At 56.2% G+C, this 26,884-nt stretch overlaps 1 protein-coding gene across 1 annotated transcript; it reads left to right on the top strand.

Annotated features, from left to right (window-relative positions):
* The first annotated feature begins 1,402 nt into the window (after nt 1-1,402).
* LOC104015614 (receptor-type tyrosine-protein phosphatase kappa) lies at nt 1,403-26,675 on the top strand. The gene is made up of 29 exons (XM_087777684.1): nt 1,403-1,606; nt 10,440-10,622; nt 10,979-11,221; nt 11,742-11,981; nt 12,502-12,741; nt 13,388-13,678; nt 13,929-14,026; nt 14,565-14,763; nt 14,984-15,095; nt 15,220-15,466; nt 15,745-15,784; nt 16,325-16,436; nt 16,617-16,684; nt 16,971-17,113; nt 17,254-17,341; nt 17,962-18,032; nt 18,480-18,516; nt 19,235-19,332; nt 19,522-19,638; nt 20,717-20,874; nt 20,954-21,089; nt 21,829-21,978; nt 22,155-22,254; nt 22,793-22,872; nt 23,309-23,443; nt 23,891-24,016; nt 24,592-24,749; nt 25,036-25,171; nt 25,778-26,675. The coding sequence occupies exons 1-29, from the start codon at nt 1,504-1,506 to the stop codon at nt 25,850-25,852; spliced, it is 3,984 nt and encodes a 1,327-aa protein (XP_087633810.1). The 5' UTR covers nt 1,403-1,503; the 3' UTR covers nt 25,853-26,675.
* Nucleotides 26,676-26,884: the final 209 nt, after the last annotated feature.

The following is a 26,884-nucleotide window of genomic DNA, read 5'->3' as shown; positions in this document are numbered from 1 at the left end:
CTGGCTGCGCACTTGCAGCCCCAGGGCAAGCATGCTTGAATATGGTACACTCTCCATGGGTGAGCTTCATAACCTGAGTGAAGGAAATAAAAAGGGAGGTTCCTGGGGTTGACCGCTGGCCCTGCCGGCTCTGTTGCAGGAAGAGATGAAACACAGACAAGTGAGAAGAGGCTGAGACTGTCTTTCTGAGCATAGGAGGGCACAAAGAAGGTGGCAGAGCAGACTCCAACTCTGTCCCTGAGAGGTAAAAGACTGCTGGAGTATCTGCCCTCAAGCACCGTCATTGCAGAAAAAAAATAAAACAAGACTTCTACCACATTTTGCTCAGGGTCAGATTTTTGGGGTAGCTGGGGAGAATGTATTTGGAGAGGGCCACCCACACTGGCCTGCTCGATGCTGCTGAATAAAGGTGTTGCAGGGTGTGCAAATCAAGCAGATTTGCAGATTTCTGCATCAGCAGAAAGCAGAGCCTGACCCCAGGCTTGGGACTACCCAGCCTTTCTGAAGAGGACAATAAAGAGGAAGGCCATCACAAGGGTCTGCAGCCTTGCAGCAAAGCCTCAGAAAAGATTTCAGGGCTTGCTTTTCTCCCAGCTATGTGTTTCAGCTGGGACGCGGGCCAAGCACATCCAGCAAAGGCTGCTGGGCAGCTGGGGAAGCTGGAGCACAAATTCATCGACTCCTGCCCTGGGTCACCTCTGATGGTCGGGTCTGCTGCCGTGGCCAGTGCCACCAGCCTTGAGCTGCACAGACAGACTTACCGGCAGCCCCTTCCCTGCCCACTGCTGTGCCTGTGCCACCTTCTCACCCCTTCATGGTCATTCCCACTCCCAGCATGTGTTGGTGACACAACCTGCCACAACACTTGGGCTTCAGGTCCCCAGCACTCTCATCAGCTTGCTCACGAGCATCACAGCCCAGTCTTGAGCACCCAGCCACTTCTGCCAAAACCATGGCTTTCCTGCCCATGGCATGCACTGCCAAGTAATTAAGATCATCAGTGCACTTCAGAAGTCCTTGTTATCACAGTCCTTATCAGGCAGTAACAAGGTGAGGGTTGTCCTGATGTAGTCTCTGCTTGACTTTATCATGTGAATACGGAAGCTACATCTCCCTACAAAACCCCTGTCACGAACCAGCACAGCTCACAAGTCCTTCTGGGACTGCCGAGATCTGCGCCAGGAGAGGAGGCAATCCAGCTGTTGTGGCTAGTGGCTGCTCCTGCCAGAAAGCCTGAGAACTGTTGTTCTGAGACAAACGATCAGAGAGCAGCCACATTGCAAAAGGGGCGTGAAGCTGCCCTGGTGCAGAGAGGAGAAGAATGAAAGCGGTGCTGACACTGGCGGAGGTTCCCTCTCCAATGAGGAAGCCTCTTGCACCATATGTGATTTCTCTGCGTGGCTGTTTCCTTTCTGTGCTTGCACCTCTCGCAGTCGGATGGGTGTGTTGTGAGGCAGCCAGCAGGTCTGAAACCTCAGTCCTGCCCTGGGAGCATAAGCAAACATGGCCCTGCGATGGACATTTCTTCTGTTCCTCACACCTCTGCTGGCAGCGCACAAGCAGGAAGAGCCGGACCTCGACATCTCCGGAGAACCCCAGGAAACAGGTAAGAAGTGCTCACTCCTCTCCCCACAATAAAAGGTTTTGCTGCTCTCCTGCTGCAAATTTGCTGTATATCTTTACCATGTGCAGGATGCAGTAGCTGTATCAGAGAGGACTGGAGCTGATGCCCATACCATGGCCCAAGATACTCGGGCATCAGTCAGGTTGTGCTGGGGTGAAGCTCTATTTGGGGATGGAGGGCAGTAAACCCCCGTGTGCTGGGAAAGCCTCCGCAGGGGCCTTAGCATTCCCCCATGAAGTGGGCCGTGTCCCTGCGAGCCGCAGGTGGCCGTCTCTCTGCACGGTGTGCAGATGCCATGTCCTCACTGCAGCGCAGATACGTTTTGGTGCCCAGCAGAGATCTGGGGAGCTGTGAGCTGAGCCCCTGTGTCTCTAGGAGACTCTGAAGGGCAGGAGTTATGGTATGCTGGGATTGCTCTTTAACGGGCTTCTTGGTGCCGGAGGGGCAGGGCACCCCCAGAGCTTTGCTGGGCTCTTCCTACACAGGCTGCACACTTCCAAACCAGCAGAGTCATTTAGTGAGTATCATCAGGCTCACATGTTATCTGACCTCCCAGGAGTGAATCAGTCCAGCGTGGCACTGTCTGGGGTTTGAGCTGCGGTCCAGGGGCCATGACTTTGCGTCTCTCTACATCTGTCTGAATTGGACCATTTCTCTAAACTAATCTTGCCAGATCTAGGCGATGAAAATCATTACACTACCATCTACTCGTGTTGTCTCGACCCACTGCAGGGACATGTCTGGGCTGACGCAGGCTAAAGAAACCTGGACCCTGGCTATGATAGAGGCCCGGGAATGGGACCAGGATCTTTAATTGCTGATGTGAAGTGACAGCAGGGTCTGTACTGTGTGGTATGGGCCATAGGAGCCTGTTCCCAGGAGAAATGTGTCCCTGTGGTTGCAGGGAGCATGAGCACAGCACACTGTCACTCAAAAACCAAGGGCTAAACCTGTGTCAGAGGATATTCTCCTGCCCAGAGTGGCTTCCCCTTGCCCACATCCCCCACTGAAGCTGTCCTCCCAACCATGCCCAGGCGTTGTGTGGCTCTCCAGCTTGTTTGCATGGTGCACACTAAGGCCAGGACGTGGCCATACTGCATGCAGTGGGACGCAGCGGGGACCCGGTGTCCAGCAGATCCTTGGCATGCTCTGCACATCTCGGTCACCCAGCTGTCCCTGGAGGAGTCTGGGGCTGCCTGCAGCAGAGGTGGTATTGCTGAGTTTGAACCTTGGTGTTTGTGAAAAGAGGAACCGACAAAAAACAGTTCGCAGCCGCACCCAGCAGTGCTGGCAGCACTGCCTGCATCCTCAGCACATGGGCTCATTCCATCTCGGGACCTGTGCCAAGGTCCTCACCTGATGGATCAGGGGCCTTCTCTCACTGAAGGACAGGACAAGGAGGATGGCTGGGATGGGGCACGAGGGTCCCTCCCTTCCCCATTAGGGTGGAATAGGCTCTGCGGAGCAGACAGTGGCAGTGGGGCAGGGTAAAGCCATTGGGCAGAGATGGAGGACATGGGGACAGGACACAACCCAAGGGTCCACCTTCCCGGGGGTCCTTGAGCATCTCCCATGACCCTGGCAGATATAGGGTAAGACTGGGGAGGGGGAGCAGCCCAGCAGAGGCAGTGAACAAGCTGCTTCCGCTGCACATTGCTGTCCCCTTCCAAGCACCCACAAAGCTTCCCCGTGCTGTGGGGACCAGGGTGCCAGGCAGCGTGGGGCTGTCCCCTTTCAGCGGGGCTCCTGCATGCCAAAATCACTGTGCCAGCTTCCCCCCCCCACCCTGTCCCCCAGTACTGAGCACCTGCAGCGCCGGTTCCTGAAGAGCTGCAGGCATGGCAATAATTTTGGGGAAGGGCTGTGGGCCACAGGCCCGGCACTTGCCGAGGGAATGAGACCAGATGGCAGAGCCGTGTCCCAGCACTGGGCAGGCACTGAGGGCACACGGCAGTGCAGCTGGGAGCCCAGGGAAGAGCAGAGCAGCTGCGGGCAGAGGATGTGGTCGGTGTGTGTGGTACAGGCGTGAGCCAGCGCAGCACTGCTGCTGTGCTCATCCCGTCACGGGGCCACGGTGTACTGAGCAGGCTGCATTGTCTCATTGTCCTGTTGTCACCTTATTGTCTTGCTGTGCTGTTCTTACAGGGTTTTTCTCCCCCCTGAGATGCAGCACCTGTACGAAAGCCTCATCCCCTTACAGTCCCAGCGCGCCTCGGAGGCAGGTGGAGAAGCTTCTAGGGGATGTTTTCCATGCAGAGGCAGGGTCTGTGATCCAGGCTGGCCCTGGCCCCTTTCTCGTCAGCCTTGCTTGACATTTCACAGGGATTTAGTAGTAGCTGACAAGGAGCCCTAACTAGGAGTGTAGCTGCAATGCCTGGTGGGTGGGAGAGTGCTAGGAAAAATAAGGCCACACTCAATCCGAAAGGTTTTGTGTCAGTGGGACTCGAATTTCAAACAGCGCCTAGAGTAAATCCTGTGGGGAACACAAATGCTAAGAGACTTTGCAGAGGAGCGCCTTGGGGCTGGACACCCTTGGGGCTGTGAACTGTATGCTCCACCATGCTTCCACTTCCCATTACCAGAGTACAGACTCAGGAAACAAGAAGTTCACCTCCTGTTCTTAAAATCCTGTCATAAGCCATTTTTCATGGCACCGCAGTACAGGTTAAATTGCTGCCATTTCCCTGCTCTTCCCACGGTGCCTTGTCAGTGACCTGCTTCACCACCGCCTTTCCCTGGCACTGCTCCCAAGCAGAGCAGCCCCAAGGTCTCTCTGCCCCTTCCCCACCCTCACACTGCCCATCGCTCTTAAAGACCCATTTGGCAGTTTTGGTTGCTAGCAATGAGTACAGAGATGCTTTAAGACCCATGCATGTCTTCTTGGTGCCTCGCAATACCACTCTCCACTGGTGGAAACGGTGGTTGCTTTTCTTAGCTCCTCTCAGCAAGCACATGGCATCAAATGCAGCAGGACTCCAGCACGCTTTGCTGTCACCTCGGTTAGCTGCTGAGCGGCCATGGGAAAAGGGTTGAACTTTGCCTGCTGCTCCTTAGATTTCACCTTGTCTTTTATTCTTCATGTATGGGATAACACAATGTAAGAAAGTACACCTTTTGCTGGTAAGCAAAGGACTGAACCCAGGAGCCTGACCTGAACTACCAGCATAGCTATGTCTCCTTTCTCCTGATCCTCCCTGACATCTGCTTCTAGGGCATGCTGGGGCTTTGTTTTGCCTGCCAGACTCATAACTCCTTTGCAGCAGGGACAGGCAGTCCAGATATTTCTGTAAAATACTTACTATATTCGTGGATATTAAACAATATTAACAAGGAGGGTATTTCATATTCAGTAGCATCAACTGAAGAAAAACCTAACAGTTAGTCTCTGACTATATGAGACAGATAGACTACCCTTTTGTTATCACTCCTGCCTAGACATTCAGCATTCTCCATTTTGCAGTGAGCATGCATTGCACATTACAAGAGGTGCCTGTTTGGTCACGTCTACACCATATTTTCCATGCTGAAATTTCACTTGTCTCAGCCTCTTTCCTATGGTTGGGGGCAGAGGCCCTGTGGGCGGCTGTCTGCATACCACAGTGCAGAGTGAAAAACAGTGTCTGATGACTGTTTCTTTATTCTCCCGGATGCTGTTAGTCCCTACAAGGCTAGAAGCTGATTGTTATTTTCCCCTTTCTCTCTGAGCACCCTCCCTTCCCCAGCAGTACCTCGTCCCCCCGTGCACAGGCGTGTGCATCTGTCTCCTTCGCACAAATGGTGAGCTCCAGCCTGGTGACACTGGGACAGATCTGATACCCTCTGACTCACATGTGCCATGCAGCTTCCCATCGCCACCACCAAAGCACACAAACAGCAACCCCACGTTAAAGCAAAGGCTTCTTTGCTCCAAAGAGCTCTTTTCCCACAGCAAATGTTACGGAGTGGTTGGAGACAGAATGTAAGAAAGTGGGTGAGGACACAGGTGCCCCCCCTAACCTGTGCATCTCTGCTGCACCCAGCAGTCATGGATTAGCTTCTCCCAGTGAGTCTCTAGTGGTAATCACATGCCTGACAGGCTTAGCCTTGTGGAGAAGTGAGGTTGAATTGGGTTGTATTCAGCAATGTTCTTGAGAGAAAACCAGATGTGGCCTGAAAGTGTCGTCTCTTCCCCCTTCTGTGAGGAAGCAGAGACTTCTAGGCTTTACCCTCAAAAGAGTCATCAGAAATGCCACCAGGAAGGGCTCTGAGCGGCTGCAGGTGCCTGAATGCAGATGGTGTTTGTGCTGTGGCACCCTGCATCTCTTCAGCTCCTCTGCAGCAGCAGGGGTGCGGGTAGGAGGCAAGCCCTGGAGGGGCTGTGGCGGCACAGAAGGATGCTCTGCGTTCAGGAGGTAAATAGGCTTTGGCAGCCTCCCAGGCTGTCTCGCTGGTGTACACTACCCCTTTGCAAGGCAAGCAAGCTCATTTTGTCATACCCAACCCTCTGTCAGACCGTGTTAATTCCCAGGCTAATTTCTGAGGCTGGTGCACTCCCCTGCAGCAGCACTCTTCAGGCTCTGGCTCCTCTGAGTGGGGGGATGGGCTGTGGGCTCTGCCTGCCTTTTCTGATCTCTCCCACCCAGCCCTTGGGCTCTGCCCCGCGTGGTCCATGCCCAGCCTGGGTCTGGGTGCTGTATCAGCCCCTGCCTGCCTCAAGCGTGATCATGATAGGGCCACATCTGCCAGGCCAAAGTGCTCCGGGGAGCCTGTGGGGAATCAAAAAGGGGCTGAATGCTCACCCCCACAGCTCAGAGGGCTCAGAAAGGAAAGGAGAATTTGCAGAGGAAGGGCACCCCAACAGTGCTTGCAAGGAGCTCTGTGGGCACAGCTGTGTCCAAGAGGGAACAAGAGGGTTTGCCTGCCAGACTGCTCACCTATGGAGTCCTTGCGCCCAAAGGGCGGACGTGGCCACTGACACACTGCTGGCACACATGCGGTCTTTGCAGAAGCACATGCTCTTGCCTGATGCCACACTGGAAACCATGCTGGATCACAGCAGCATCCCACCACCCTACTCCTAGCAGGCACCAACAGGAGGGCTGAGGAAGGCCTGGAGTGAAACTGCGCCTCTGCCAGGCCCTTTTCACCTGAAAAAAAATAAAAGGGAAAAGATGCCGCGTCTCTGGCAAAGGATTAGGGCTGATAAATTCCCAGGTTTAAGAGAAGTGATTCACTGGAATCCTGATGAAGGTGGCCAGCCTAGTCAGAAATGTGGGGCTGTTGTGCCAGCTCAGTCCAAGGGATCCGTTCACACCTGCTTCCAGCCTGGGAGCCTTACATAGCACCTATTTACTTGTAGTTTAGTGAACCGCCTGTAACTAAGAGAAAGGCTGAATCAATTCTAAATGCCTGTCAACAATAGTTAGTGTAATGCTGAATATGCCTAATTTCAGTGTGCAGAAATTAGGCTCATTCAACCTTTTACCTTTTTGTAAAAAAAAATCATGAACTTTAAATAAAGACTAATTCTCCTTTGTACTACAAAAAGTCTGCACTGTATTACACCTCTAAAGCAGCAACCATGAGACGTGGCCTTTTTAAACATAGCATTACCCCTGGCCTTTGTAAGGAAGCACCATACAAGGTCAAAAACCTCTAGAGAGGTTCCTTCATGGTTGTATCAGCAGCACATGCGTTGCTACGTGAAGGGCACTAAAAGTTTTGGTGCGAGGCTCAAGGAGGGCTGGGAGCAAGGCAGAGCTCTGGCGTACAGCTGCAACCAGCCCTGCCAGCAGAGCATCGGTGTTTGTAGGAAGACACTGTCCCAGATATCTCTTGAAATCTCTTGAAGTCAGCAGGTTGCATGCGAAGGAGAATTTCTCTTTCCCTCCTCGTTTCCTGCCCCGCAGGTTGCCATGTCCTGTGCAAAACCAGTGGGTTTCATGTCACTGCAGGGACTGTAACAGCTACCATGAGGTATGGAAGCACGTACCAAAGGAAAAGCAACAAGCCCCCTTTGCACCAAAGGTCAGGACTGGGACAGTCTGGGAGAGGCCAGCCATGGCCATGAGCACTCGCAGCCCCCTCGGATCCTGGCGATGTCTCCACTGAAGGGGTTTCATGCCCTCAAACCGCTTCTTGCCTGAGGTCAGGCCCCGCAAACCTCTTTTCAAGCAATGATTGTTCACGTTTCTGTTGTGACTCTAAGCTGGAAGGAACCCCATCAATGAATAAACTTTGTACAGGCAAGATTTTGGGCCCTGAAATAAAAATGAAACACTGGAAATCCCTTCACGAGTAGCCCTCAGCTGCCTCAAATAATTGCTGCTCCATTTGCCAGTCTGGTGGGATTTTATTCCATTTATTTGGCAGAGGATTTATTCTGGCTGAGGTGATGCAGCTGTTGTGGTCTGTTGGCCTGCTGCACGAGGTGTGCAGAGCCTTCATGGCGAGTCCTAACGCCATTTGGGTGTGTTGGGAGGCAGCGTGAACTCTCTGTGCCTGCTGGGCAGCACCCTGGTAACTTCAGACAATGTTTGCATACTCACCACTGAATTTGTTGGATGAAGAAAACTCACATAGAGGTACATTTCTTGTTATATGAAAACTGTTATCTGGTCAGAGGGTAGAGACCTAAATTAGTGCCATGCAGAGAGACAGCAGCACTCCTGTCTAGAAACTAACAGAAAACAAATACAAAGATTTTGGCGGAGGTGCTCACCAAGCCACTTTCCATTGTCTATCAGCAGTCCTGGCCAACTGGGGAGGTCCCGGTTGACTGGATGTTAGCAAACGTGATACCCATCTACAGGAAGGGTCGGAAGGAGGATCCAGGGAACTACAGGCCTGTCAGCCTGACCTTGGTGCCGGGGAAGGTCATCTTGAGTACCATTACGTGGCATGTATGGGACAACCAGGGGATCAGGCCCAGTCAGCATGGGTTTATGAAAGGCAGGTCCTGCTTGACTAACCTAAACTCCTTCTATGACAAGGTGACCTGCTTGGTGGATGAGGGAAAGGCTGTGGATGTTGTCTACTTGGGCTTTAGTAAAGCCTTTGACACCATTTCTCACATCGTTGTCCCGGAGAAACTGGCTGCTCATGGCTTGGATGGGCATCCTCTTCACTGGGTAAAAAACTGGCTGCACCAACAAAAAGTTGTGGTGAACGGAGTTAAATCCAGTCACAAGTGGTGTTCCCGAGGGCTCAGTACTGGGGCCAGTCCTGTTCAATATCTTTATCGGTGATCTGGACAAGGGGGATGACTGCACCCTCAGTAAGTTTGCAGATGACACCAAGTTGGCCGGGAGTGTTGATTTGCTGGAGGGTAGGAAGGCCCTGCAGAGGGATCTGGACAGGCTGGATCAATGGGCCGAGGCCAACTGTATGAGGTTCAACAAGGCTGAGCGCCAGGTCCTGCACTTGAGTCACAACAACCCCATGCAATGCTGCAGGCTGGGGGAGGAGTGGCTGGAGAGCTGCCCGGTGGAAAAGGACCTGGGGGTGCTGGTTGACAGCCAGCTGAATATGAGCCAGCAGTGTGCCCAGGTGGCCAAGAAGGCCAAGAGCATCCTGGCTTGTATCAAAAACAGTGTGGCCAGCAGGACCAAGGAAATGACCATGCCCCTGTACTCGGCACTGGTGAGGTTGCACCTTGAATCCTGTGTCCTACAAGAAGGACATTGAGGTGCTGGAGCGTGTCCAGAGAAGGGCAACGAAGCTGGTCTAGAGCACAAGTCTTACAAGGAGCGGCTGAGGGAGCTGGGGTTGTTCAGCCTGGAGAAGAGGAGGCTGAGGGGAGACCTTATCGCTCTCTACAGCTGCCTGACAGGAGGCTGTAGTGAGGTGGGGGTCGGTCTCTTCTCCCAAGTAACAAGGGACAGGACGAGAGGAAACGGCCTCAAGCTGCGCCAGGGAAGGTTTAGATCGGATATTAGGAAAAATTTCTTCACCAAAAGGGTTGTCAAGCACTGGAACAGGCTGCCCAGGGAAGTGGTTGAGTCCTCATCCCCAGAGGTATTTAAAAGGTGGTTAGATGTGGTGCTTAGGGACATGGTTTAGTGGTGGATTTGGCAGTGCTACACTAACGGTTGGACTCAATGATCTTAAGGGTCTTTTCCAACCTAAACGATTCTATGATTCTATGATTTACTTCCATCAATTGCCCAATCTACATGTTGCAAAATGCAACTAAACATGCAGCTGGTTAAATACATACCTGCAGTCCCTGCTGAGTCCTTTCTGCCAACCCAGACATCGGGGTGTTACCCCTCCTGGGTGAGGATGGGAGGGACATTGCACAGGAGGTATCCAGTCCTAGGAGCCAGAGGGTATTTTGGGCAAGGGATGGAGAGGAGAAAATTACAAGGGTAACCTGCAGAGCAAAAGCGAATTGGCAACTTGAGTGGGCTTTTTGCTGCAAATCAGTGTGCACATGGGTGTGAGCAGGTAGTGCCCAGCAGGATGACGGGATGCAGGTGAGTGATGCCAGCAGAGACTCACGGGGGTTTGTGCACTCCCACAGCCCCTGTCTTTGGGGGAGAGAGCACAGGAGAGAGCAGCATCCACCGGGCTGCTGGATCCCTCTGTCTGGGATCCCTTCACAGCATGTGGGTGGGCAGGAGGGCCTGCGGGTAACCCTTCTGCACTGCACCTGAGGGTGCTCAGGGGGTCAATGTACCTGGGGTCTGGGGCCTCATCCTGGGAGGTGCTCATCTCTGCCACCCCTCTGAAGCGAGGGGGACCAGCAGCCCGCTGGATGGGACCTCCTCAACCCTGAGGTCGCTGCTGGAGCCCAGTGACCCTCAAGGCTCTCCTGCATGGCCTTTGCACACAGGAAGATGTAAAGCTCCCTCTGACTGGGACCCCAAGCTGCAGTTTACCCCGAACGAGAGCAGCCATGCCTTGAACGATTTGGTGCAGCTGAGCTGTGCTGGGGAGTATGTGCCGTCGGTCCCACAGATCAGATGCATTTCCAGCGGGACCCAGACCTCGTGGAACGAGACTGCCACCTGCAAGGGTAAGCACAGCCCCCCACCACCCTGACCCTGGAGTCCCAAGCTGGCGTCAGACAGGGTGACAGTCCAGGAACCAGGGACCTGGATCCCTCGGGGCCAAGGGAGGAGACAAAAGATATGGTAGTGCCATCCGAGCAAGTTAGCAGCTCCTGCAGAGTTTCCTGAGCATTACACAAGGAGAGCCCCCTCCCAACGAGCTTTGTTGAGGGGTCATGTCATGGAAGATGGACATATCACCTTCCCTCTCCCTTCAGTGGCTGGAGGGATCGCTGGGGATTGCTGATACCCCACCACCCACCCCTGACCCACCTCCTCAACACCTCCCACCCCAATTAACACCCCCTTTCACCTCTGCCAGCAACGTGCCAAAGGCCCCAGTGGGACTCGAGACTCCAGATGGCACCAGACCAGGACAATTACAAGGAGAACGAAGAAGTGATGCTGAGCTGTCCTGCGGGTTTTCAGCCATCCTTCACCCACGTCAAATGTGTGAGAGAAGACCAGTCTACCCCTTTTGGGACACCTGTATATAGAGAAGTTTGGGATGGAAAGCTCAGAGGAGGTGGCTGGATCCGCATTCAGTCCTACCTGGCGTGTGTCGGTAAGGGAGGCATCAGGAGCTCTCCTGACTGCCCTGCTCTGCCCTTGCTGAGCAGGAACGGGGGAAGGCAGGCTGTGCGTGCACAGGAGGTCTCAGTGCTGAGGAGGTTTCAGGCTCTCTGCCTGCCTGGGGAAATGGGAGGTGCTGCTGAAGGCGGTGTGGAGACAGCCCCTGAGCCTGGCCTGTGCTTGGCCGGGGGCTGCAGGGGAGCCTCTGCAGGGAGGGGACTGGTGCCAGCCTCAGTCCCTCAGGGTCCCGGCAGGAGGGGGCTGTGGGATCGGGGCAGGGGGCAGTGTTCAGAGCTGCTCGTGCCAGGCCAGGGCAGAGCGCAGGGTGTGCAGGGCTCCAGCCTGCGATCCACGGGTGGGTGGGAGGTTCCTGGTGGAGGTGGAGACATGGGGCCCTGCAGATGGGTGTCAGGGCCTGGGGCAGGAATGATTGCTGATACCCCACCACCCACCCCTGACCCACCTCCTCAACACCTCCCACCGCAACTAACACCCACTTTCACATCTGCCAGAAGCATGCCAAAGGCCCCAGTGGGACTCGAGACTCCGGCTGGCACCAGACCAGGACAATTACAAGAACAACGAAGAAGTGATGCTGAGCTGTCCTGCGGGTTTTCAGCCATCCTTCACCCATGTCAAATGTGTGAGAGAAGTCCCGTTCAGTTATGGGAGACCTGCATACAGAGAAGTCTGGCGTGGAAGGGACAGCAGAGGTGGCTGGGTCCGCATTCAGTCCAACGTGGTGTGCATCGGTAAGGGAGGCATCAGGAGCTCTCCTGACTGCCCCGCTCTGCCCTTGCTGAGCAGGAACGGGGGAAGGCAGGCTGTGTGTATACAGGAGGTTTCAGTGCCGAGGAGGTTTCAGGCTCTCTGCCTGCCTGGGGAAATGGGAGGTGCTGCTGAAGGCGGTGTGGAGGCAGCCCCTGAGCCTGGCCTGTGCTTGGCCGGGGGCTGCAGGGGAGCCTCTGCAGGGAGGGGACTGGTGCCAGCCTCCGTCCCTCAGGGTCCCGGCAGGAGGGGGCTGTGGGATCGGGGCAGGGGGCAGTGTTCAGAGCTGCTCGTGCCAGGCCAGGGCAGAGCGCAGGGTGTGCAGGGCTCCAGCCTGCGATCCACGGGTGGGTGGGAGGTTCCTGGTGGAGGTGGAGACATGGGGCCCTGCAGATGGGTGTCAGGGCCTGGGGCAGGAATGATTGCTGATACCCCACCACCCACCCCTGACCCACCTCCTCAACACCTCCCACCGCAACTAACACCCACTTTCACATCTGCCAGAAGCATGCCAAAGGCCCCAGTGGGACTCGAGACTCCGGCTGGCACCAGACCAGGACAATTACAAGAAGAACGAAGAAGTGATGCTGAGCTGTCCTGCGGGTTTTCAGCCATCCTTCACCCACGTCAAATGTGTGAGAGAAGTCCCGTTCAGTTATGGGAGACCTGCATACAGAGAAGTCTGGCGTGGAAGGGACAGCAGAGGTGGCTGGGTCCACATTCGGTCCAACGTGGTGTGCATTGGTAAGGGAAACATCAGGAGCTCTCCTGGCTGCCCCGCTCTGCCCTTGCTGAGCAGGAACGGGGGAAGGCAGGCTGTGCATGCACAGGAGGTTTCAGTGCTGAGGAGGCTTCAGGCTCTCTGCCTGCCTGGGGAAATGGGAGGTGCTGCTGCAGGCGGTGTGGAGGCAGCCCCTGAGTCCCGCCTGCAGTTCTCCAGTGGGTGGGAGATTCTTGCTGAAGGTGTGGGTGACAAGGGTGTCCCTGAGGGCTTCTGGCAGCAGCTTGTGCACAAAGGAGAGAAGCGTGGGAGAGCTTTGTGTGGTGCTTTGTGGTCTGTGTGGCATCCCAGTCGGGGCAGGGGGATCAGAGGGCTCTGCTGCCTGTGTCCTCTCAGACTGTGCAGCTGTGAGTATCACAGCTTGCTCCCTGTAGGCTGGTCCCCTGCAGGCTCTGTGTCATGGTGGGCACAGGCTTGGCACCATCTCCTCAGAGCTTGGTTCACTGAGGCCCACCAGCTCTACCAGAGCTGCAGTGACCAGTTTCAGCCTCTCACTCTCCCTCCCTCCCTCCCGGCTGGGTGGGCAGCAGGGCTGTCTGAGTGCAGCACCCTTGCAAGGCTGGGAAGGGAAGGGAAGGAAGTGACCCTCTTGCAACGTTTCCTTCACAGAAGTCCTGCAGGTTGTCCCCGGGACCTTGGACATCTCCAGCACCAGCATCAAGCTGAACTGGACCTGCAGGCTCCCTGACGCCTGCCAGCACATGCAGGCCACGTGCCGGCTGGCAGTGCCTTCCTCCCCTCCCTGTGAGGCTGAAGAGGTGAAAGGAGAGGAGATGCTACACGGCCAGGAGGGAACATTCACCTGTCCCCCTCTGCAGCCCTTCACTGACTACAGTGTCACCATCTCCCTGCCTCCCAGCACGATCCTGTACATGCGGCTCCTCAGGACGAAGGAAACGGGTACGTGTCCTCCTACATGAAGTGTGAAGGTGCCCTTCACCCGGCAGCTCAGCCTGATCATCCACTCCCTGCAGTGATGGTCCCGGGATGAGGGCTGCTCGTATCCTGTGGGGCTCAGGGGAAGGGGCTGTGCAGGGCCCTGGAGCACAGCACTCTCCCTCTCCCCTGGGCCCGGAGCTGCCTGCACCCTGCGCTGTGCTCAGCCCCTCCTCGCCAGTCCCATGCGTGACCCGTCCTCCTGTGCTTCCAGTGCCGGACAAACCGGAGAAGCTGTGGTTGGATTCCAGCACAGGGTCCCTCAGGTGGAAGGTGCTGCCCTCCTGCAAAGGGGAGATCATCGGATACCAGGTACCAGGGCACCACAGACTCCCCGCAGTCCCCCTCACTTTGCCAGGCGCCCCCCTGCCTGGAGCTCTGTGTGCGCAGGCGAGGAGAGTGGGGAAGAAAAGCCGTGATGACCTGAGGGAGAAAAGAGAAGTTCAGGGCTCCTCTTGTGGGGGATGTCACCACAGTGCCTGCAGCGTTGCAATACCATACCAGTGACCTGGCCTCAGCCTCATTACACATATATACACCTCTTCGTAGGAACCGCCTCCCTCCTGCCCTCAGCTCTACACAGAGGCTTGGTCCTTTGCTCACAGAGGCAGCCGCTCTGACATCTTGAGCGTTGGCTCCAAATTCCTCCTCTCCTCCTCTTGTCTGCTTTGAGGTCCACGCATGGGGCCAAGGCTCCTGCTGGTTCCTCTCTGGGAGCCTTCCAGAACTGGGGCAGTCACAGGGCAGGGGAGGCTCACAGGGGTGCTTTGCTCTCTCTCGGTGTGCGCTGGGCAGGTTCCCAGAGGGCAGGTGGGAGCTGCTGCCCCCCAGATCTGTCTCTTGTCCCCAGCTGAATATCACGACGAGGAGCACGCAGGACGGCGGCTTCCTGGAGATAGAGCGGCTGCGGCTGCGGCTGAGCAGCTCCGTCACTGAGCACCCGCTGCCCGACTACAGCCCCGGCAGCAGCTACGTGGTGACGCTGCAGGGACTCACAGCCGCTGGAGCCGGGGCTGCGTCACTGTGGGAGTTTCAGACCAACAGCTCGCGTAAGGCTTGTCATGCCCCAGTCCCTCCAGGGTGGCCGCAGCGTGCGCCCCGGCTGAGGCAGCTCTGTCCCCAGCCCTGTGGCCTCCTGGCCGGAGTGGAGGAGCCTGGGCACAGAGCAGCTGTGCTCTGCGGCCTGCACTGCCCGGGGCTGCCTCTGCTCCCTGCACAGCCCCTGCCATGCTGCCCGCTGGTGCTCATCCCCCGGGTCTTCCCCTCCAGACACCCCACACCCTCTCGACAGCACCTGCCGCGGCGCCCGTGACACCTCCCCATCCCAAGGGACAGCCGTGCTTCGCCTCCACCCCATCGCCCGTCCTCACGAGGCGGTGAGGTGAGTGCAGCCCCCAGCAGCTCTGCTCTCCACAGCCCCGAGATGGGTTTCCCCACTGGCAGCGCTTGCTCACAGCGGCCTCCGTCCCTCTGTCCCGCGGCCCTCTCACCGCCCTGCCTTGCAGGGAGCACCAGCTCATCGTGGCCACAACGCACAACGGCACGGGGGTGGAAGGCACCTGCTTGGGGCAGCCACAGCCCTTCAACGCCAGCCAGCAGCGCGGCGCCTACGTGGCCATTGTGCTCAACCTCACCGCTCCCACGGACTTTGTGCTGGGCGACGGGACCCACGGGCAGGGTTACCACAACGCTGCCCTCCAGCTGGGCTTGAACTACACGGCCCTTCTCCGCCTCATCCGCCACTCGCAGCAGGTACCCGTTGTGGGGGGCTCCTGCTCCCCGGGGACGCTGCCAGCCAGGGCCGGGCCCCTCAGCAGGATCTGGGCCGGCCACCGACAGTGAGCGGCAGTGCTGCACGGGCTCCGCTCCCGGCCCCTGTGCTGAGAGCCTGGGCACCTTGGCAGGACAGTGTCCCCGGGGTCCTTGGCCACAGCTGGGCCGTTTGGTGGCTGTGGCTGGGAGGCCTTTGCCCCCAGGGTGGGCAGTGGGGCAGGAGTGGCCTGAGCTCTCCCTCCCGTCTCCTCCAACAGGCAGAGAAGTTCACCTGCGTGTGCTACAGCTTCTCTGTTGGTAAGTGGGCTCCTCGCTCCCTGTGCTCAACCCTCTCTCCCACGTCTTCCCTTTTCCCAGTCTGGCCGCTTCCCGTAGAGAGGAGCTGGCCGAGCGCAGGAGCGGTGGGATCTCATTCTCCTATTTCTGTCTTCATGGAATTTCTCTTGATCTTGAGGCTATCTATGGTAGATGGGATTTGAGCAACCTCAGGCCACTTGGGCAGGTGTGACATGGATGGCAGCTGGACACTGTGCACCATCCCTGCCATCTTCACATATTACATCTTAGTCCTAGTACTCCCCTGGTGCATGTGCAACCCCAGAAATGCAAACCCCTCACCAGGCTCTGTCCGTACCTGGGGCAGTCAGGGAGACAGGGCCCACGCTGAAGGGTATCACACCAAGCAAGCACTCTTTCTGCACAAGCTTAGCTATTCTCCAATGCATAGCCTGTGGTTGGAGATGAGGGAAGCTGCTTTTCACCCCATACCCCTATGGGATCTCCCAGTGCCTGGTTCAGGCTGTGTGGGACCCTGAGCCTGGGCTGTGCTGCTTGCAGGGCAGGAGCCGGTGCCTCCGCTGGGCAGGATTTCCGTGGTTGTGGTTATGGCAATAGCGCTAGTCATTGCACTCCTGGCACTGGGGATTTTGCTGCTCTTTGTGCTCTTCAGGTCAGTATGTGCCTAACCTCTCCTGCTCTCTATGAGGCATCCAGCACCTTGCACTGCTGGGGAATGTCCAAGTGGACCCTGAGATAAAGCAAGGTGGAAGGCAGGGCTGTTAAAGGGGCAACAGCCTCTTCTCTCTCTCTGTCTTCTGCTGGTCTATGGGCCTAACTTGCTGTTTTGCAGGCGGAAGTACAACAGTTCAAAAACATCGGAGAACAACAGCACTATCCCCCTGCAAAGATGTCAAGGAGGTGCAGTATGAGCAGAGGCCCTGCATGCCTTGTCTGGACAGACTGTCTGTTAAAAGCACAGGCAGGGTGCTTACAGGCTCTGTAAGGTCCTTACAGGAACAAGGGGATCCGAGCTGGCTGGCATGGGGAAAGGGGCACGTCCCAGGAGAAAGGGACTTATGTGGCAAAGGACAATCTAGGGTTTGGTGGGGTCCTGACCACTGCAATGCCAGCTCAGTCCCAGCTGCAGAGCTCCAGGGCTAACCATCAGGTGCATGCTAAACTCCTGGCCTCATGGTCTCCATAGGTGTGTGCAAGCTGAACACACAGATCCCGGTGGAGGAACTGCTGGAGGCTCTGAAGAGGTTTAAGAGGGCAGAAGTAGAGGCAGAGCAGACAGAGGATGAATCAGTCGACAGGCATGGCGCTGGGCGGCTGGGAGAGTACCAGGTTTGGTTTAGCTTTGCTTTTCCACCTGGCTGCACTGTCCACGCAGCGCTCACCCCTTCCTCGGGTGTGCCATGCAGTTGGGCTTGGCCAGCCCCAGAACACGTGCCAATGCAGAGTGGGCTTGTCTTCTTCCTCTGCAGCAACTGTCTTCCACTTCGTTGCATCCCTGCGATGCCGGGAAGGAGCTGTGTAACCAGAGCAAGAACCGCTACAAGAGCATCATCCCATGTAAGCAGAGCTCTCCAGGGGTTGGCACAGGCACCTGGAGATGGTTGGGCAGTACAGGGTGTTGGGCTGGTGTAGGTGCCCCTCCAGTTATTCAGCAATGCTGAGCTCCTTGTCTCATCCTCTGTGGCCACTGAAACCCAGAGGGATTTTCCAAAATTGTCATGTTGGCCCCACTGATTTATATCCAGTTGGAAAATCCTTGTTCTGCTCCTCAAATGTCCCTGCAAGTTTAATCATTCATCCTTGTATTCCTTTTCCTGCTGTTAGTCATTGCTGAACACTGCTGTGTCCCATCCAGAGGTGGCTATTTGTGGGAAAGCAGAGGGAATGACCCAATGTCTGTCAAAACTTAAAGCTCCTCCAGGCCCCACATGGTGTGGACATTTGGCCATTGCGTTAACAGTCCTCCCCAAAACCGTGTTGCCTTTCCTGCTGTACCATGTCACCTTTCGTCTCATTAGCTGTTCTTTAGCTCTCAACATGTCCTGAGGCCTGAAGTGCTGCTGAGGAGGGAGCGGACAGTCGCAGGCTTTCCTAAATTATACCCCGCTCCTTAAACAGTCACTTCATTGCTGCCCCGAAGAGACAGTCCACTGACTCCCACCTCCCTTCTCTTTCAGACGATCACTGCCGTGTAGTGCTGCAGCCCTCTGACATGGGAAATGGCTACATCAATGCCAGCTATGTGGATGTAGGTAGCGAGGAATTGCTGCCCTGGGCAGGGTAGAGACGCCTGGGCAGGGTAGGAGAGGTGCCTGGCTGCGCTGGGTGAGGACGGTCCTGCTCACATGGGTGGTCCCAAGGTCTGGCACTTGTTGCCCACAGGTGCTGGCAGATCTTGGAATGTTGCATTCCTTGCGTCCTCTCTGAGCTGCCCACCATACTCTGGGTTTGTGTGCAGTTCTCATCCCTAACAAAAAGGGACCTGTGTGAGGGGACAGGAGCTGAGATGCAGCCCCTGGGTACCCACTGGGTACCCCAGGGGTACCCACTTTCCGTGCTGGCCAGGAGTGGTGCTGTGGGACACACTCTGCTGAGGGCTTTGGGCTCTGATGCCTGGGGAGATGGGTCCTTTATTTCATTCCCTGTTAAACGATTAACCCATGTGATCAGAGCTGTTTGAACCTCTCCCCCACAGAGCTACCGGAGTCCACGCTTCTTCATTGCAGCTCAAGGTGGGTGCTCCCAGCCCTCATGTTCAGGAGATGCCAGTCTCTGCTCTGAGCACTTCGGGGAGTGGGGAACTGGGACAGCAGCCTAGGAGCTGTTAATGGCTCAGTCCTGGGCCTCTGTCTTGGACAGTGGTTACAGCTGCTGCAGAGCATGGAAGGCCTCAGTGGCAGTTTGGCAGTGGCCAGCTGAAGGTGGTCCTTGCATGGCCCAGGCTGAGGACATGGTCCTTCCACCCACAAGCCTGGTTTGTTCCCCTTGGTGGCTGGCATGACAGGGGCACACCTGCAAATGCCTGACACGTCTGCACTCAGTGCACTTCGAGGCAGGCTCCTTTCAGTGGTGCAAAGCCGAGATGGGTGAGTCTGCTCTGTGCAGCATGCGGTGAGGAGGTCTCAGGCTCCTTGCAAAGCTGCAGAAATGCTCTCCAGCAAATAGGACCCTAAATGTGGGAGCAGCTCATAGCCATCTTGAGAGTCTGGATGGGGAAGCCCCTGAAGCAGCAGTGAATCCCTGATATACCCTGGGCTCACCTGCCCTCCCATTTCCTTGTCGCAATTTCTAACATGGGTGATGAAGCCACGGGTGATGTGCAGTGTTAGTCCCCAGGCAGAGGTTAAGCCCAGTGCTGCTCATAGCGTGGCAATGTCTGAGCCATGCCCGGGAGCAGCTGCATCCCCATGGCTTGGACACTGGCACAGGGATCTCCTCTTCCTCTCCAAGGCCCCTTGCCTGGGACGGTGGTGGATTTCTGGCAGATGGTCTGGCAGGAGAAGACCTCGGTCATTGTGATGCTGACGGGCTTAGTAGAGCAGAACAAGGTAGAGAAACCATCTCAGCTTGTGCTCAACTTGGGCCTCCCCAGAGACCAGGCTTCCTTGCCTGCTTTGCTTTGCTTTGCTCCCAGTGCAGCTGTCAATGAGTGCAGAGAGCAGCTCCACACCACTGCTGGCTTGCAACGCTCCCCTCATGAGTTTGCTTGTGCTTAGCGGTCTCACTGCTGTTGACAGACCAAGTGTGAGCAGTACTGGCCAGAGCAGGAGCAGGTCTATGGGGACTTCACAGTGACGCTCAGCAACACCAGGACCACCACGGGCCTTGTCACACGCATCTTCTGCCTGCAGAAGGTAAGCCTGGCATGTAGCTGAGATGGGGATGCAGGATGCTTTTGGGTTTCAGCAGCTGGTGGGAGCTGTCAGCCAAGAGACTCTGTGGGGAGCCTTGCCTGGTCTCCAGTGCTGGCAGGTCAGCATTGCTGTCACTGGATGCCATGCCAGGGCATCGGCCCCAGGTTTCTGTGCCAGGCAAAGGCAATTGGTCAGCTCCAGTGGTCACCCCAGCTGAGTCTGGACTGATGATGCATGTTGGCAGATCGTGCATCCTTGAGGGGTTGGATGAGGTGATCACAAAGGGTATAAAATGGCATCTCTGTATAGCCAGGATGATGGGACAGGTGCCTGTCTGTCACCTGGGCCAGTCTGCAGAGGGTCCACATTGAAGGTCCGTGGTCACTTACAGCTCCTAAACCTGAACAGATAGTTTATGGTTTAAGATAACTTACATAACGCCATTTCTCAAGACAAGTACTTCTGCTGAAGTTACACCTCAGATAATAAGCAGAACCTGAAGGAGCTGCAAGGAGGGGAAAACAGGTACAATATAAAGAAATTGCAGTTATGCATATTCTTGTCTTTTCTTGTCTTGCCCAGAGCAAAGTCTAGCTGAAAGGTAAAGCTCCAAGAGCACGTGATGATGGGACATAGCAGTTCATTAGTTCAGGCCAAGTGAATGTGATGTTTAGGGGAAAAATACATGATGGGCTGGTAACAAAAGTGACTACATTCACTTCAGCACAGTACCAGCCTTAGGAAATACCTTATTTGGGAAAGCCAGGGCTTTCTTTTTTTTTTTTTTCCTCTGGGGCACAAGCTGCATTTACTGCTCTGAGTTCACTGTTCGCAGCATGGGGAAGCAGAGAACAAAGTGAACTGTGTAGCTGTGTGCTGGGTGAATTTGCCCTTTGCTGTCTGATGAGCTATAATGGAGCAGTCATTGTGGTGGGGGAGCTGGGGGGAACACGGTGTGTTGGTGCCCCCTTGAAGTGGTTTTCTCCCCTACTCCCTACTTGTTGGCATGCAATTACTTCACGCAAGTTTCCAGGTTGGTTCTTGCTCCCAGCTCCCAGCCGTGTCTCCCTCTTTGCAGGCAGGCTGTGCTCTCCCAAGAGTGGTGGAGCAGTTTCACTACCTGCTGTGGCCAGACCACGGGGTGCCCAGAAACCCTGCCCAGCTCCTGTGCTTAGTGGAGGTGGTGAACAAGAGGGCATTGGAAGCGCCTGCTGGACCTGTGCTGGTGCACTGCAGGTACTGGGGCTGGAAATGCTTGGGTGCTGGGGCAAGGCTGGCTGGGGCAGCACTGACCCCCAGTTTTCTGTGTTCTCAGTGCAGGGATCGGGCGGACAGGTACCTTCATCGCCCTGGACTTCCTTCTGAAGATGGGGAAGGCCGAGGGGCAGGTGGATGTGTTTCACTGCGTGCAGAGGCTGCGGGAGCAGCGGGTCAGCATGGTGCAAACCCAGGTGAGGAGTATTACCTGCTCCCTGCACACTGTCAGGCTGCAGATCTGCTTCCCGCCCTTCCCAGGGATGTGGCATGCAAAGCCACACTCGCCATGCCATTCATGGTCTAGCCATGGGGACTGGAGCTGCCAGGTGATGGAGACTGCAGGATCTTGTTTTCAATGCTGTGTCCAAACCTAGTTGGGATCCATGTTCCCCTGAGACCCTCTGAGGTGCCAGCAGCATTCATTTGCACCAGTCATCCTGGTATAGAAGAGCTGTCTTGTAGGCAAGGAGCATGAACGTGAATTCACATGTCCTTCAGGCTTTCAGGATGTCTGCCCTCATGGCATCTTCTAGGCAGCAATGTCCTGGCCGAGGGACTACATCCCCATAGTCTGCTCAGTGCTTGGGACCCTTTGGAGGAAATAGGTTGGGCAGGACCATCCAGCTGCTTGTAGGACTAACTAGTTCACTGGTTTTCTGGGTTTCCTTCCCCAGAGCAGGAGTCTGGTCTGAGAGGGAGCATTAATATGCAGGAAGATGGTCTTGTATGGGATTTTGCAGTTCCTGGCTGTTTCTCAGGGCGGGGCTGCCTGCACTGAGAGGTGTCTGGCCTCAGGGCCCCACAGCAGGAAGGTGAAGGGTGGACCTGGCTCATTGCTGGCTCAGGTCAATGCCAGTGTGCTGGTGGTCTGGAGTCCCAGGGCTCCTCATGGAGCTGCTCCAGACTGTTCAGCTGACCCGTGTCCTCATGCAGGAGCAGTACACCTTCCTGTACGAGGTGCTGCTTGAAGGCTTGCTCTGTGGTAGCACCGGGGTCCCAGTGGAGAGCATCGCCAGCCATGTCCGCTGCCTTCGAGAAGCTGAGACCTCAAGGCACAACAATGTCCTGGAGAAGGAGTTCAAGGTACCACCAGGATCTGGTGCACTGGGTCTGGTGCTTCGGGGGCTGGTCTGTGGTGCCTCCCTGCTACTGCTCCCCTCCCTAGCTGTGGGAGGGAGACAGGGGAGCATTTCTCTGGGGTGGCTGAAGAAGGGGAGGAGCTGACAGGCAGGACTCGCTTGGCTGAATCATCCCTACAGGCCCTGCAGAAGTTTTCTGAGTTGTTCCAGCTCTTGCCACACAGAGAAGCAGAGAAACCCAGCAACCAGCCCAAGAACCGCAACCCAGGGATGTTGCCAGGTAGGGCTGGGCAGCCCCTTGCTCTGTGACCCAGCACCTGAGAGCAGCATGAGGGGACGATGCTGCCCTGCTGCTTCCCTCCCCAGCACCATGCCACAGGCAGGTTCTGCCCAAGGTCCAATCATCATTTTCTGGTTGGTAATAAATATAGATTAAGTTGGTCCCTCCATGGGAGAAAGACCCCGTCCCTGCTTCCTTCTGGGCTTGCTGGAGGCATGCATTCATGGAGTATACCTGGGATAGACATGTCCCTGGGTCTAATCTGTCCCAGAGGAGGAGCCCAGATGAGGCATCAGGGAGAAATAAGGAGGGTGGACCTACTGTGCCTCTATGCCTCTGCACATGGGGTTTTGGACACCCCGTGTCAGGCAGTCCTGAGCTGTCATGGCCATGGGGCTAGTGGTGCCTGTTCATCCAAGTCTCTCCAGGCCGTGCTGCAGGGAGCCACGCTGACCCCACTGCTGGCAGGGAAAATCCCATGCCTTTGTGCAGGGAGAGGATGGCTCATCATTTCTCTCTCTTCTCCTTGCCTCCACAGCGGATTCCTGCCGGCCCATCCTGATGTCCTCGCTGAACGCAGACGGCTCACCAGGTTACATCAACGCTGTGTTTGTCAACGTAAGGCTCCAGCCCCAGCCGGAGCAGCAGAGACCCCCCCCCCAGGCACCACTGCTCGAGGCAGGGGTAGACCATGCCACCCTGGTTTGAAGTGTCCCGGCCCTGGGGTTTCTTCATAGTGACTAATTCCCAGCGGCTGGGGACCTGCTGCCAGGAGATGGCCCCCGTGATCAGCCTAAGCCCTTCCTGCACAGACAGCTCAGCAGGCTGCCGCACAGCCGCTGGCTTTTGCCTGCTGGGAGCAGAGCCCAGGGGTGATGAGCTGAGGGGCCAGCGGGGTGGCAAGCCTGCTCTGAGCAGGGCTGGGGTGTTCTGCGTCTCCTGGGCCTCCAGAGCCCTGGCTGCAGGGAGGTAGAGAGCTGTTCCCGCTGTTGGAGGGGCTCTCGGGGGCCGGATTGCATGACCTCTTCCCCCAACACCCCGGAGTGTTTTGCAGACATACACCAAGGAGGACAAACTCATCATCACCCAGCTGCCTTTCCCCACCACGCTGGTGGATTTCTGGTCTCTGGTCTGGGATTACACCTGCACATCAGTGGTTGTGCTGAACCAAATCCAGGAGCTGGACAAGGTCAGCAGCCCACGCGCAGCCTTCCTCCCCTCTCCTGGCTCCCTCTGAGGCCCAGCAGCATGCTTTCTGCCTTTGACCCCATGCAGCTCTTCTCACTAGAGCCTGCTTGCTGCAGGAGCCCGCTGCAATCTTGTGGGCTCCACCCGGAGAACCATGAGGACAGTCCCAGCACCATGGCACTGCAGCAGTGGGGTGTCCCCAGTCTCACAGCAAGGGAGGATCCCTAGGGTTTTGCTTACCCCTGCCCAGGTGTCCTCTCTGCAGGAGTGTTATTGTTCTGGCTGTAGCACCGCGGTTTGGTTCCCAGCAAATGGCAGGCAGAGCACCTACGTGCACACTGTGGCTTATGGGCGAGGGGTTGGCGTGAGCACACCCATGCGAGGTGCTGAGCTCTGCCACACTTGCAGGTCAGGGCTGTGTGTAATCATGCACGTGTCTCCCCTCCAGACATATGTGCAGGTCTGGCCCACCCAGGGCGAAGCTGTCTACGGCCGTTTCCATGTCTGCCTGATCTCAGAGGAGCCCGGAGTTGGCTTCACAACCTGGAAACTTTCCCTCACCAACAGGCAGCAGGTGGGCTTTTTGCACAGAGATGATGAAGACCTTTGAGAACAGCTTTTGCAAGACCTGGGAGGACCAGCTGGGCTTCAGCATCAGCAGGCTTTGATTTGGGGTCAAAGTCACAGCTAGGGGTGGCAGAGGCCACAACAGTCAGAGGGATCTGATGGGGTCCTGGAAGGACACTGGCCAGAGCAGGTCCTTTCACCTTGGGAGAGAGGTTAGTCCCAAGAGGGTGAGTCTGCAGACAGAGGTACGTGGCAGAGGTGCATTTGTGTACCTTTCTAACTTGGAGAACACCAGCCATGGACAGAGTCTGTGTGCCTTGGTGGTGGTTCATGGATGGGGACTGGCATCAGTCTGAGCTGCACCTGGTGGTCAGCTCTTATCTTGTGCTCTGTATGTCTGCCAGTCTCAGAGCACTCAATGGAGAAGGGCAAAGTCTGGGACTGGGACATTCCACTGTGGAGCTGCTCCCTTGATCTGGTGTGCATGGCTGAGCCAGGGCTGACACACGCTGTCTCTCCCTTCCCTCTGTCAAGCCAATGGGTTTCTTCTCTTCCCAACCCGCTGTCTTTCTTCCCCACTAGCCCAAGAAGTCTGCTCTGGAAGTCCTATTCTGGCAACTGAAGGACTGGCCCATGCAGCAGCGTCTTCCACCGCACCCTGCCACCATCATCAGCCTGCTAGGGAAGGTGGAGACATACCAGCGGCAGAGCCAAGACAGACATATCCTTGTCACCTGCTGGTAAGTGATGTCTCTTGGAGGAGCAGCCGTGGCACAGAGTTGCTTAGCCCAGGCTGCATCATTGAACATGGGTCACAGCAACATCCTCAGCTCAGGTGAAAGGTGGACATATGGCCATGAATTCAGCTGTGTTCAGGGAGGAAGGCTTCCCTGTGGAGGTTGGCTGTGTGCAGGATCTGTGGACATGACCATCCTGAGAACCTGCACGGCTAGTGGGACACCTCTGAGGCTCAGCACTGCTGGGTGATCCCAGGGCAAGTGACCCTCCCATTGCTCTCCTCCGCAGGGATGGTGCCAGCCGGAGCGGAATCTTCTGTGCTGCTAGTTTCCTGTGTGAGCAGATCCAAAGCGAGGGGCTGGTGGATGTATCCCAGGCTGTGAGGATGCTGAAGAGGCGGCGGAGACAGATGATTAAAGATGTGGTAGGTGCTGGCTTCAGACCCAGCCAGGATGGCAACACTGGAATGAGAGCCATAGCCTGGACTGTCCCAGCAGCTGCCCTAGCACCTATGTGCTCAGATGATCCTGGGGGGGGAGCAGGGGCAGATGAGACCTCTGAAAACCTTGTTTTCCACTGCTGGGACATACCCACTCACTCGGGGGGGGGTTCTGCAGAACCAGATGGGCACTGAAGCATCCTGCAGGCTGAGTTGCCCCTTTCTGGTCCACCTGGTCTGTTCAGCGGTGGGCTGCACTGGTGGGTGCCGAGGTGCTTGTCCTGCACCCACCTCACCACCTGGTCTGGGTGCTAGAGGCCATCATAGGATGAGCACCCTGGATGAGACTGAGCAGCAGATGCTTCATGCCATGGATGCTGGCTCTCCTCCCAAGACCAGCTGGCGTCAGCTTTGGGGTAGCCCAGCTCTCAGCCTGTGATTCCTCAGTGGGGGGACGTGGGCTCCAACTGGGAGGAGGAGAATGGGCTGTACCTGCGCTTAGCTTGCTCAGGAAGCTGTTGGCAACCAAGGCTGGCCTTCCACTGCAGGTATTGGTGTGCCAGTTTCTCATGTGCATCCTTCTGTCCACAGGAGCAGTATGGGCTCTGCTATGAACTAGCCCTCAGTTACTTGAATTCATTTGAAACCTATGGGAATTTCAAGTAGAGGCATGGCCACAGCCCATCTCTGGCCAGGACTTTGACTCTTTTGACAGCCCTCCATCAGTAACAATGGAAACCAGAGGAGACAAGAGGGGTGTGCACAGCCCCAAGATGCTTTACTCCCCTGAAAAGCCACCCCAAGGGTCCTCTGCAGCTGGAGAGCACAGGCTGGACTGTCTCCAAACTGTGGTCAGGCTTTGAAGTGGGAACCTAACCCTTTGCCCAGAGTTTGCACAGGAACTTACCTGGAATCACAGCCCGAGTATGCAGACCAGAGCAGAGGCACCAGGACTTGACCTGTCTGTGCTAGGGATGAAGAGAACCAGCTGTCCCGTCCAGGCTCCCTTGTCCCTTCAGGTAGCCCCAGGGAAAGTGGGGTAGCTCCACCAACACCCAAACTGTGTTTTGCCATGGGAGGATCAAGATCCACAAGGGCTCAGGAGCACAGGCTATCTGTCCCACTTTGGGAGAAGCATGAAGCCCAAGGCCAACAAAAGCCAAGGGAGGGACAATCCACAGTCCTATAGGGCTAGCCTGGTCCTTCCCACCCTACACAATCCCTTCCTGGAGCTCCATCTGCTTGATGCTGATCCAGGTGCCACAGCCCTGCCAGCTCCAGAGAGGCTCCCTCACCAGCCTGTCTGGCTCCACCATGGCAATCCCAGGTTGTAGCGGCTCAACTTAGATATCCTGGATGTGGTTCTGGCAGGAGGTGCTGCACCATGGAGGCTGGTTCTGCTTTTGCTGTTCAAGGACAAGGAGCCTCAGAGCCAGGACTGTCCCCATGGTTCTGTTCTGTGTCTCACCAATAAAGATTCTGTACTGGCCATGGTAGTGGTGACCTCTGATCTTCACTTTTCTTCCAGGTTTGACCTGGCACAGGGGCTGCAAAGCAGCTGAGAGCACACAGATCCATCAGCTCTGGCGGCAACATGGGCACAGAACATTCCTGCCCAAGATGTGCGTTGAGGGACATCACCCTTCACTGATTCCCACCACGCACCCCATCCAAATTCACATAAGAGCTGCCCAGCAC

This window comes from Nipponia nippon, unplaced genomic scaffold, assembly GCF_047370975.1.
Source record: "Nipponia nippon isolate SJK-2023a ecotype South Korea unplaced genomic scaffold, ASM4737097v1 scaffold_40, whole genome shotgun sequence".
NCBI classification, from domain to species: Eukaryota; Metazoa; Chordata; class Aves; order Pelecaniformes; family Threskiornithidae; genus Nipponia; species Nipponia nippon.
This window is presented reverse-complemented; position numbering and strand designations above follow the sequence as displayed.